At 35.7% G+C, this 13,294-nt stretch overlaps 1 protein-coding gene across 1 annotated transcript in view; it reads left to right on the top strand.

The window, feature by feature from the left end:
• Positions 1 to 13,294, top strand: part of ADCY2 (adenylate cyclase 2) — a 211,528-nt gene that overhangs the window by 158,611 nt on the left and 39,623 nt on the right. Inside the window, exons 14-15 of the mRNA XM_069853468.1 lie at positions 334 to 431; positions 6,731 to 6,815. Coding sequence (XP_069709569.1) covers positions 334 to 431; positions 6,731 to 6,815 — 183 coding nt within the window. The remainder of the gene's footprint in view (positions 1 to 333; positions 432 to 6,730; positions 6,816 to 13,294) is intronic.

The following is a 13,294-nucleotide window of genomic DNA, read 5'->3' on the forward strand; positions in this document are numbered from 1 at the left end:
CGGCCATTCCTAAAAGTATTTTTTAAAAAATTCTTTCACCTTTTTTTTTTAAATTAAAATTTTAATGATAAATTCAGGGCTGTCCTGTTCTGTGGAGGAACAAGACAAAGCCAGGAGACATGACTACACAATCTGTTTTTCAAGAAGTAAAAGGTTTTAATACTATGCCTGATATTCCCTAGCCCTTTGTGAATGGAAGTGGAAGCCACTAAACACCAGAAGTTTGCTGTTATTAAGCATTGCCTTCTGCATCTTTAAGCTGGAATTTCATTTGGTTTATAATTTATCTGCTTTGGATATTGTGTTTTTAACATTTGCTTTTTTTCCTTCTAGTATCGAGCAACTACTCTGCCTGCATTTAAATATTACGTGACTTGTGCCTGTCTCATATTCTTCTGCATTTTTGTTGTGCAGATTCTAGTATTGCCAAAGTAAGTGGTATCTAACATGTACTCATTCCTACGTATATTTGGCCATTAACATAAAAGCTAAAAATGTACAAGTTAAAAATTTTGGAATTGTCGGATTACAGAGCTCAATTCATGGAAATTAAACTGAACAGAGAATGATGAGGATTTCAACCCATTTTAAAGGTTATGCTTGTTTCTAATTTTAAACACTGTCACTAACATGGTGCCAAGCATTACTGTCAATTCTTTATTAATTTTAGTTTTTCTCCTTGCATTTAAAAACATGTAATGATGACAGGGATGAAACTCGTATGCGTAAAAAGTAATACAAGCTATAAATGTGTGCAACTAAAATTACATGTAAATGTGACAATTGGACATTGAAGTGGGACAAAATGGATTGCAAAATTGGGATTGTGATTAAATAAATGTATTTAAATTATCACTGTGATAATAATGCTTTATTCAGCATGCAAACAGAGCATTACTATTCATAAAATGTCTCTTCTTAAAACTAATTTTTAAATATTATAATAAATCACTGGAATAATTACTTTTATCCAAATTTATGTATTATGAGCATATTTATATTTGTGCATATAAATCAGCTATCTTTTTATCTGTGCATATTCTAGAAAGGCTGAGAAAAATGGAAGACTATTCCAATAGAGTTTATTCTATTAAACTTCTTATAATGGATTTTTTCTGTTGATTGTTTACATAGTGGAAAGTTGAGATTTGTTCTATAGCAATTGTTTCCAAAGCCAATACTGTATATTCCCTGTGATACACTATTTCTTCACTCATAGTCTTTTCTACTGTGCAGTGCTTTCAGAAGTAGTATTTATAAACTGAGTTGATCGATTGGTTTTGTGCTGTAGTACTTACTCACATCTTCATTCAAAGCCAGAAGGAACTGTTAGGTCATTATAAATTGACTTATCATACTGCAGACTTGTTTTATGATGTATAAAGTTTTATGGACTTCTCTTCATACATTAAATAATTTTCTTTGTAAAGGCTTTCCCAGCTAGTTTCTGTCATGGAGACACAATCCTCAAAGGGATAATTTTCCAAAGGTTCAGCAGTATCCTGCACATGGTTCATTTTACTTCAGGCATTACTATTGAAAAAAATGAAATTAAGACTCATGACTAATTCTACTTGTCGTTTTGCATAATGAGTATATTTTTACAGGCTCATACTATATTTTGATTACTATAGGAATTAATTCTGGGAAATTTGTGGTTCCAGACTTGGACCCAACTAGTCCCTTCCAGCAGTATGATTTAGGAATTTATTCTTATGTTTTGATTTCAGTTGTGAAAATGAATCTGCATTTATCAACTATCATACATGTAGTAAGATGCTCATTTTGCTATATCATTATATGTCTTAAATCAATTGTGCAGCTCTTTAAAATATATCAGATACATGAAAACAGTGAAATCTAGGGACCTGTATTCAACTAACGAAAGTGTCCTCCAACTTGTAAAAGTAAATATTTATAGTACGTGATCTCTTTCTAACATCAGAGCAAAAGACACATCTGGTTTAACATTTTCATTACCCAAATGTAAATTCTTTTGTCATTTTATAGTGCTGTATTTTAAATTGTAACAACAAGTGTGTAAAATCAGATATTGCCAACATGAAAGGTATTCAGCCCCAAGGGGTTTGTGGATTAATTTAAGAGACACCAAAATGGAAGACAGAAAGACAGGGTATTACACAGGCATCTGCATCTTTTCTAGAAAACTGAGAGCATTGCAAATGTAAAAAAAAAAGTTGAAAAATCACCAGTGTATGTAGTCATCACAAATGTAGCACGAATTGAACATACACCAGTGCTGGAGTGTGCAAATATTATTTCTTCCCAGCAAGAGAAAGAAAGAAATATAGAAATCACAGTTTAGTCTAAAATTCTATCTAGCCTTTTTGTTTTCTTCCAAAAATTTTACAGGGTTTTTAAATGGTGGTCTAATGAAGACAGGGAGATAAACTGTGTCTGTCACTGGGTTTTATAGATTCACTATTCCATTAATCTGCTTTTGCAGCAGTGTAATATCATTGATTTCCATGAAGGCACACCACCTGCTGCTTTAAAGTAGATTTGGAGATATCCGATGATGAATAACATCCAGCAAGTTCCAAGTAATATCTCCAAAATCATGAACCATCGATTTCAAGGCTGAAATAATTTATTAACCTTTTTTTTAATTGATGTGGTGTTTTCATAATAAACTTTACATAAAGTGGTAAATATAAATTTAATCAAGTAAAGAATATCTTAGGGTATCACGAGGGGTAGGTTTTATTGTGACTTTAAAAACGCAGCAAACCTTGATTATTACATTACCTCGGAACAGGCCTTCAGTGGTCCCGTAGCATTTGCGGTTTACCAGATGACAGAAATATCTCTAGTAATTCACAACAATCCTTTATTCTTTATTAAGGATACCAGTGAACTGACATGGAATTGACTGTGAGTTTTCTGAAATGCAAACTGATGAACTGCTGAAAGTATGTTCTATTGAAAGGACGATACTTCTTCTAGCATTCGATTAAGGGATTTATTTGGGGATACAATTAAGATTTTTCCCAAGTGTTCACTCTCTGAGGCACCTATGTTCAAGATATTGTGTCCTTTTGTCCTGAGTCATGCCAACTTAACAACCATCTTGTTCTACCCATCAAAGGTGGCTAGGAGCCCTTACCATGGTATTTCCAATCAGGGATAGCTGAATTTCTTCACAGAAAAAAAGTAGTACTTAAAAGCTTTGCCTGAAAGCAGGTACATAAAATATAAGAAACATTAAAAGAATGAAAGCTACCATTACTACCTATTTTTCTGCTCTACCTGATGTAAAAAAAAAATATATATATATATAAGTAGAGTTATAATAATATAAGTATTTTTCTTAACACTGAAATTGCCGTAAAGTTAGCCATTGAATCCATCAATGGCTTAGGGAAAGCATCAGTCAAATTAAGAAAGAAATAACTACAATTAGGTGCCAAAAAAGTATGAATTCAATATTGCCTTGTATAGTTCTCATTTATAATTGCTTCATTATAATTTTGTCACCTCAAGAGATTTGCAATCAAATAGTTCAAAACATGAATGTTAATTACCTGGCAAGCTAAGGAAATTTTCTACATCCTCTTAAGGGACATGCGCTGCAAGTCACATATTTTCCTAAAAGTTACAAAATCGTTGAAAAAATACATTATTTTCTCAATTTTTCAGTATCTGTATCTTTGTAACATTTTTTTATTTTTCATTTAAAATTTTACTAATAAGACATAAAAGTTATAATTTTTTTTTCTAATCTTATACCACCTGATAACAAATGAATTATTTAAACCAGGAAAATATGAGAAGGATAGTCAAGATCATAAATTATTTAGACTTGGAACTTTCTGAAGCCTAGGAAGTTCCTGTATTGTTTCCTTAATTTTAAGCACTGCCCCTCTGTTAATTATTGACAAGGCTTGTCCTGTCAGGGATCCTAGTGCAGCCCTGCAGAAGAAAGCAGACCTTTCAGAAATAAGGTCACTCCTTGAAGCATAGGAAGAGGCAGGTAAAAAGTTAGCTGGCTTTCGGGATGCCAGGTGCTCTTTTGACAAAATGCTTTGCTGGAATCCATCAATACAATGCATTTGGTGACTTGTCACAGTAAAGACAAGACTAATTTACTATAAAGACTTGTACTGCTTTGTAATGATCCAGTCACCAAAAAAAAAAAAAAAAGTTATGGCTTTCATATGATTGTTACTTCAAATGAGGCTTGTTTATGGTGGCACTTAACGTTTAGTATTTTACCTTCCCATTATACCATTTACAGCCCACTTCTTTCTGCCTAGGAGCAGCATGAGACTATTTCAGCTTAGCTTAACTGAAACAAAAGTCCCACTGTTCCCAGAAAAGAAGGGATTGTGTGGAGCAAAAAGATTACAAGCTTTTTCTCTGTATCCACCACTCAAATCTGGATTCTAAGATACCCCTTTTCCTTATCCTCAGTCATTTTCTCTTTCCCTTGTTAATCAGAATATTTTTCACTTTGCTATGTAATTATTTGTCTTGTACCACCCCCATAACATCATCGATCATGTAAAACAGCCACAAAGACCTTTTATTCTTGCCTGCAGCCCACATGATTAAATACTCTTTGCATAAGCTTTCCTTATGCCCTGTTAATTTTATTTCTCTTGCTCTGCAGTTTCTCTTACAAATATCTTCACTTTGTCTTACATTTCAAACTTTAGTCATAAGGCTATTAACTTCTTAAGTTGTGAAGGCTGCTTTTTTGTTTCCTTCATATTTTAGAAAGAATAGCAATAGTTTGAAATGCAGGAATGATTTCTTGAATCTTATTGAAGGACATGCATCATTGGAAATGTTTATGCATATATAAAAACAAGCCTGTTAAGTATATTCTTTTTCTTTCATCTCTTCTGTTGCTTACTAGATTTTCAATTCCTAAGAGTAGCAAATACAGGTTTACATATGCTGATGTACAATTTACTGTCTCAGCCTTGAGAAGAAATCTTTGGAAAGCATAAGCAATAATTATTTTCAAATTATTTCTAAAAGAAACATTACTTCAAGATTAATATATGTAGTGAATTGTCAGTTGTTTGTTTTTCATCAACTGTTCACATCAATCTGAAATCTGATGAATAGTTCGCATATAAGAGGTTCTCTGAATGATTGGCAGGGAAGCTCGTAAATTACTCTCCAAAATGCTTCTAATGGCAGCAATATGGCATCAAATTGGTTTCTGAAATTAATGCTTTTTTTGTTCTTTCCTGAAAATAGCTTCTAGAACACTGTTGTTAAAACAGATCAAAATGTTTTCCAGTATTTGTAGGTAATTTAAGGAAATTTATCCATAGAGTTCTACTCTTAAATCTTTAGTCTTGTAGTTTCTAAGATGTATGTATTTGAATGAAGGAGGCATCTCTAAAGAACAGAGATGTATGCTATTATTAATAATGTATTTTAATTCTGAATCATAAATTTATGGAGGAGTTAAAATGTAATATTTACTATGGTTTTGTAAGAAAAAGAAGAGTTCTAAAACTTATTCTAAAATGTCATACCAGCATTTCTAGCATAGAAGGTTTGATAAAATAAGGTATTTGCTGATGCTTAAAGGAATTGAGAGATTCTTTTTAATTCGGTAAAAATGTTAAATCTGGGGTTAAAACTGAAAGCAGATGCTTAGGTGAGGGACTTCCGGATGTCCTCCAGTTCCCTTACTTAAACAACTCAGTCGATCCAGAGCTCCTGAACTCCTCTTGGCAATCATTAAATATAATCCTACTGCATTTTTCCCTAGGCAGCTGTACTAAGTAGCTCTTGTATGGTGCCTGATGGAGCAATTATATTCTACTGTGGTATTCATATAGAGAGATTTCCACATGTGCAGACTGAATGCATGCTCGGATTGTTTCTGCATCCTTGTTTCTGTTTACCGAGTATCCAGTGATGCTGTTTTGGCTAGACTTTCCTATTTACAACACACAAGAACAAGATAAGCTAGAATGCTGAGCAAGGATGATTTCAGGAAGAGTGTAGATTATTCGATTTTTTTTTTCATTTAAAACCTATTGTAGATTTTTCTTTTCTTCACAGTGTTTAGTTTTTCTTCCCATCCTGTCTTCTCATGTTTCAGAATCTACTGGCCAGCCTCTCAAATTTGATACAAAATGGAGTTTTCAAAGGTGTGGAATCCCTATCCATTCATGACATAGCAGTCACCATATTAAGGCCCATTCTGACTAAGAGGCTGAAGTATCACAGATATCACAGTTTCTAGCCACAAGACACTGAAAACCAGACATAATTGTCCCATGCTATTGCTTTCTTTACCTTAAGGAGGAATGTAGTCTGCCAACAATTTTATTTTGTGTATCCACTAGGCTCTGAAATTATTATAAGATCAACAGCATAAAAATGAAGCAATAAGGACCTTCTTTAGTACAGGAGCTTCTTCTTGCTTTCTAAACTGAAAGCAAAACAAAGTTAATGCACTCTGTCATTTAAATTATTTCTGTGGAAATTATTATTTTCTCATGGTAATAGTTTTGGAAAGTCAGAGCTAAAGCAATTTCAAGCATTCCTGAGTGGAGAAAATGGCAGGGAAAATACTTATCATTCTGGTAGGATCAGGACTGTTTTTCAATAGCACTGATGTTTGGAAGTTGCACGATGCACATGGTAGTTTTTGGTATCACCAGTGTTATACACTAAGAAGAGTCATGCTACAGGTGTGTGACAGAGGTATTAATACATACTTTCTTATTTCTTGTAGAACATCTATTCTTGGAATTTCATTTGGGACTGCATTTCTCTTGCTATCCTTCATTTTGTTCATCTGCTTTGCTGGACAGCTTTTGGTAGGTATTCAAGGAAATGTAACCCAGTAGTTAATGATTTCTTTTAAATAACATGTTCTGATTTTGCCAACTCACTCTGCCTTTGTAGAGTACCAGTTAAGTGAGAAAGGCTTGCACGCTCAGGCTTCTGAGAACATTGTTTTTTCTATATTAGCTTACCATAAAACGTCCTCATTTGTCTGAAAAACAGAAAATACCACTGCAAATGACTATCTGTATCCACACTGATATTCTTTTTCCCACATGAAGCTGGATCCTGTGAGAGGTTTGCATTATTGATTGAATTTTTTTCAAAATGTTTGCAATTGTGCTTATAGGAGGTAACTCATCCTATGAATGAATTTGTGGGCCTGTGTATTTGGTTAAGTATTGTGTAAGACCATTTTCTGAGTTTGGAGACTATTTCATGACAACAATTTAATTTATATATAAAAATTTTACAGTAACATTCTAATTTTGCCATTGAGTGGTCCAAGTTTTATTGTAATGCCTATTAGTGAATCTAGTAATATGCTGAATTTGAGAATTTCATTTCATTCAAGATTTTGGCAAAATTTTAAGCATTTCACAATATAATGTACAAGTAGTGTTGTCCGCTGTTATTCTCAAATAGATTCAACATATACCTCCATCTAGAACAAATTATTTCACTTTTTGGTAGAAAGTGAATGCAATTTGAATTTGACATATTATCTAGAATAAAACTATTTGTATAGATGCCCCTTAGTCCCCATTTCTCCTTATCTGTATTTGCATTTTTCCACAAGCTCCCATGGAGAAGGCTGAGAGAAAAAAATTGATAAAAAATGAAAACATGCACATGGGAATGGCAGTTACATCATTACGCAGTAGATCAGTAAGGAAAGATGACAAGGCAGTTGAAGCAAGAAACAGAGAAAGCGGGATTTTATAATTTCTCCCTCTCCCCTTATGAGGCTTGTGATTAACTAGGACGTGTTTTTAAGAAATCATAGCCTACATTTCAATGGTCTTTCCAGTAAAACAGGAATGCTGCCACTGCTCAGGTGTTAATCTGAGATGTAATGCAACTGCATTTTTAAATATTTTAAATCCTTAAAATGAGGTCCTAGAGGTATTGCTATTACTTTACATAACAGCAAACATTAATTCTCCTGTAATATCATGCTTGATTGGTGTTTGTTATTGACATAACACTAAAATGATGGAGTCAGAGTACTACTGTTGAATAAACAAATTAACAAAAAAAAAATCATTCAAGAAAAAGCCAGCCATTGTCCTGTAGGAGAAAGAGGTGCCAATGAAATGGTATTGAGAAGTTCTGGGACTCTCCTGACACTCTCCTGTTTTTTTTTTTTTATTTATAGTATGTCTTAAAAGGAATACAAGCATACTTTTCTGCATTTAAAGGGATGGCTAAGCAAATATCCCAAGTCAGAGTTAAGGAGTCACTTGAAAAATATCTAACACCTACTTTCAGTGCTGGTTTTCCTATGTCTTGTGTGTACTATAAATACTTCCCCAAAATGGAGACCTATTATTGCATTTCTGTTGACTTACTTACGAGGTGATGTGTTCTAACCTAAATAGCTTGAAAAGGACCTATTTATGTCTATATCTCTATGAGTTCAGCTGCTCTAATGCTGAAGCTATGTTGCTAAGAAGCCTTTCAGCAAGTAAGTTGCAACCATAGTTGATGAAATGCTGTCTTTCCTTCACAAGCATGGATGTAGCTCTGTAAGGTGATGGATGAAAGGCAGCTAGCAAGAGACAGTAGATTTATCTTTCCCGTCCTCTCCCTGAGCGTTCTTCCTTCATGCCAAAATCCAAGTATTGTTTTGTAGCTTTAACCACAGTGACCATTCTATGTTAAGTTTTGATAACATTTCTGTTGTAGTATGTGACCCATAATTATAAATGCTCTCTTTCTAGAAGAAAAAGCCTGAAATTCTCAAGCAAACGAGTATCAATATATATGTTTGAACATTATAGTGTCAGTATTAACCAAAGTCAAACTTTATCATCCTAATCCCATTTGGGTTTAGTTGGGGTGGGGAAGTTGCCAGTATGAGGTTTTCCCCCGTCTTTTTCTGAAGGGACACATTTTAGATTCCCTTGCAGAATGCACGTAGTAAATGTGGATGTGCTTGCGTGTATACATACCTGCACATAATTAAAGTTTCAAATAAAAAAAAATCTCTCTTCTAAAAATCCACAAAAATGATAATTTGTTGGGCCTGATTGACCCTGATACATGAAATGTGGAAGGTTAGCCTTGGCTATGAGCCAGATACCTGCTCACTCATTCTATGCCCTCAGCAAGATGGGGGAGGAAGATACGATGAGGATGCTCATCTCTTGAGATAAAGGCAGGGAGAACACTTACCAAATGCTATCATAGAAAAAGTGGACTAAATTTGGGGGAAATTAATTTAATTTATTGCCAATTAAAAAAAAATTGGGTAGTAAGAATCAAAGGCAAACATGAAAGCCACACCATTCCTACCTCCTTTTCCAAATACAGCTTCACTCCTTCGTTCCAGTCTCTTCTGCCTCCCCTGAAGCAACACAAGGTGAGGTAAAGGGTAGTCAGCACACAGATGTTTCTCTCTGCTTCTTCCCTCACATTTCCCCCCTGCTCCAGCATGGGGTTCCCACAGGCAACAGTTCCTTCAGGAACATCCACCTGCTCTGGCATGAGTCCTCCATGGACTGCAGCGTGGACATCTGCTCCAGCATGGAGCATCTCCTCCTCATTTTCCTTGCAACCTTGGTGTTCCCTCTGCTGTTTCTCACCTCTTTTTTTCCTTCTTTGTCTCTTTATCCAACACTTTCTGCCCTTCCTGACACAGGCTTTCCCCAAGGTGCCCACTCATGGCTGAGGGCCTCAGCTGTGCCCTGCAGTGGGGCTGTTGGAACTGGCTAAAACCATCTGTGTCTGGCATGGGGCAGCCCTGGCCCCTGTAGGCACCACCACTAACCTGGACACCTGCACCTGGTACATAAACTTGGAGTAGCAGTCAAATATTTACATGACACTTACCAAATTTATAGAGTGGGACCTGTAGTGCTGACAAAGACACCAAAATAAGTTCAAGTTAGGACACCTGGCTGCCACTGCATTGCGCACTATTCCAAATGCTTCAACACTTAGACACTTGGTCTCCACCAAATATAAATGGATGCCCCCACTGCAAAGTACATCACGCAAAAAACAACATTGAACAAGCTTCTCTGTTCTCATTTCGTTGGTAAATGAAAAGAAAATCCAGACTGCAATGCTAAAATTACTAGCACTAATGGAATTTAATTACAATATGGTAAGAAGTGACTTATGCTCACTCTTGCACTCTGATTTTATTATTAGTTGATTTTACTGTTCAACAGTGTTGCAGCCCCATCCAACACAATCTGTTCTGCAGTGATAACGTCAGCCATTGAATGAGAATAGGAATGTTTCCATCAAATGGTGTGGCACAGTAGTAGCACAAATAGAAAGGCTGCAGACTCCCAGAGCCTGCCTGTATGGCATTCCGTGCCAGTCTTGGGCAAACAGGCTGAGGGCAGGGAGGGTTGACAGTTCTCACAGAGAAAGTAATTTGCCCATGGGCATTAAACCTTTATCAATCCTAGCCAAAATTGGCATACAATGTGAAACTTGAAATAGATCTGTATCTTTTATAGTCTAATCACTTCTTCGTTCCTATGCATATTTTTTTTAACTTTTTTTAGATAATCACCGTATTCAGAATTAAATCTCAAGATTATGAGTATTCTTGTTCTTAAAGATCCTTTTTTGCTTATATTTTCATATTCAAAATGTAGGTTATTCTTTTTTTATTAATTTAGAAAATTGTCTTTCATATTCCGTTGATAGGTTTCCTCCCCAAATTTCATGCAGGCAGATATTGTTCATTAGAGCGTATATTTTCTGTGTGTCTTTATCTTCTTGAAGTGTGGATGAGTCCTTCTGTTAAGGACTAGTGCCACTTGCCTTAGAGTGAAATAGAAATCCCTGCAAACAAAGCTAAAGATTGTGTATCACTGTGTATATAGTGGTGTGGCATAACTAGTAAATGCTCTTTTATAGCAAGGACAGAAAAGCTCACATATTGGCTGCACTTTTTTAGATGCATTTTTCTCAGCTGTGGAAGCAATTATTTTCTGGTGTTTGTTTTGTCACTATTCTGTTTTGCTAATTCTGTGGTTCAATTGAATATTGAAAAGAGACTATAAACCTGTTAAGATGAGGGAATAAATGTTTTTACTTCTAATCTTCCTTCTTATCTGATGTAGATAAATGGGTTCATAAGGGATAAATATATGGAACACAAAGTCATTTCCCATTAATGGAAAGTAGCTGGCACATAGAGTATGTGGTGTCAATTAAGTGCTTACATGTCCTAGGTAATGCAAAGAAACTTTTGAGACAGTATTTGAATCAGTTCACAAAGAACATCTGCTTGAGACTAATAGTGCTTCGGCCGGCTACCTCAGTTATGACAGATTTTCTTCTTCAAGTGCTTCCAGTTTGGTTTATTTCTACTTTTTGCATTACACATTTCATGCAAAACAGAAAACTTTGACTGGAGGGACTAAGAATGTCTTCTCTTAAAATAGCGTGTAACACAGGAACTGTATGTTGCTTCAAAAGAGGAAAGCAGCAAGGAAGTGCCAGGACTGAACTCAGAGTGCCTAAGAGTATGTTTTTATAGCTCATTGCTGTGTTCTTCCCTTTGAATGAGATAGTTAAAGTGAATTATAGAATCATAGAATCATTATGGTTGGAAAAGACCTCAAAGATCCTCAAGTCCAACCGTCAGCCCAACACCACTGTGCCTACTAAAGAGAGTCCTGGAGTGTCACATCTGCATGGGTTTTTTAACATCTCCAGGGATAGTGACTCCACCACTTCCCTAGGCAGTCTGTTCTAATACTTAACCACTCTTTCAGTAAAGATTTTTTTTCCAAATAGCCAATCTAGACCTCCTCTGATGCAGCTTGAGGTCATTTCCTCTCATTCTTTTGCTCCTTACCTGGGAGAAGGGACCAGTACTCACCTTGCTACAACCTCCTTTCAGATAGTTGTAGACAGTGATAAGGTCTCCCCTCAGCCTCCTCTTCTCCAGACTAAACAATCCCAGTTCCCTCAGCCACTCCTCATAACACTCATTCTCCTGCCCGTTCACAAAGAAGAGCTTTGTTGCTCTTCTCTAGATGCGCTCCAGCAACTCAATGTCCTTCTTGTACTGAGGAGCCCAAAACTAAACACAGTATCTGAGGTGTGTCCTCACCCATGCAGAGTGCAGAGGGATGACCACTTCCCTACTTCTGCTGGTCATATTATTTCTGATACAAGCCAGGATGCTATTGTCCCTGGCCACCTGTGCACACTGCTGGCTCCGTTTCAGCCAGAAGCACATGGCCATTTTAGTATGATTCTTTGTGGAGGATAGTGTGGTGAACTAAAACATGTGATACTGACTTTATTTTTTCCTATTGTTTCTTTATTTGGGATTCTAGCTTTTGTCAGACCAATTATATCATAGACTCTTCACCCTGATGCATTTTGTATGATTCCAAATCCCTGGCTTAGATTTACACGTGCCACCATGGAGTTAAAAAACTTGGTGTCATAGGACTCACTTAGAAGTACTTTTGTCCCTTTTTATCAGCAATAGGACCATTAGAAAGTATGTAAAGTGTAAGCCTGTGTTGCTATACAAAAATCACCCTTCTCCAAGCTTAGGTCAGTGTAATCACTGTCAGCCAGTCTTGATATCTTCTTCAAGCCTGAGTGAAAATGAGCATTTGAAAAAAAAATCAAACCTGAATTGACGGGCATTTTGTTTCTCTTGATTCTATTTTTTGTAACATCAGCATTAGCAAAATATTAAGTTGTGTTTTAGTGCAAAATGGAAAGAACTATAGAAAACATGATTCACTGACTTTCTGTAAGTAAGAGGTCTTCAGGGAAGGTGTTCCAACTTCTCCTAGTATGTGAAGAAGCGTGACAGCTCTTGTGACACTGTCTTTCATCTACGACACAGCTGTCACAATTAATTCTCAGACCAGTTCCTTGATCTCACTCAGAATGACAGCATTCATTTTGTTAAATGCTGAAGTAGTTTTTTTATGTTAGGAAAAACAACACAGGTTACATTTTAATGACCTGAATATTCAAAATAAGTTATTACTCACTATCATGCTGAGTTTCTAGTTTGTAAATGATAAATACTGAACCATATTCTGCCAGCTCCACTTAGAATAAACGCAGAAGCTAATGCTACTGAGATCTGATGTCTTACCCTTCTTGCATACCTTCTAGAAATTATTGTTTTCTTCTTTTCATCTCATTCTCCATTTTCTTAAGAACATTGCAAATAATACGTAACATTTACATGAAAAAGTGTTTGACTTAAGCCAACGAATCAGCAAAATAAACCTGCATAGTACTTCCATTTATATTAAGAGTCTGAATATGATGATCATCCCACCAC

This window comes from Phaenicophaeus curvirostris, chromosome 3 (genome assembly GCF_032191515.1).
Source record: "Phaenicophaeus curvirostris isolate KB17595 chromosome 3, BPBGC_Pcur_1.0, whole genome shotgun sequence".
In the NCBI taxonomy this organism is placed as follows: domain Eukaryota; kingdom Metazoa; phylum Chordata; class Aves; order Cuculiformes; family Cuculidae; genus Phaenicophaeus; species Phaenicophaeus curvirostris.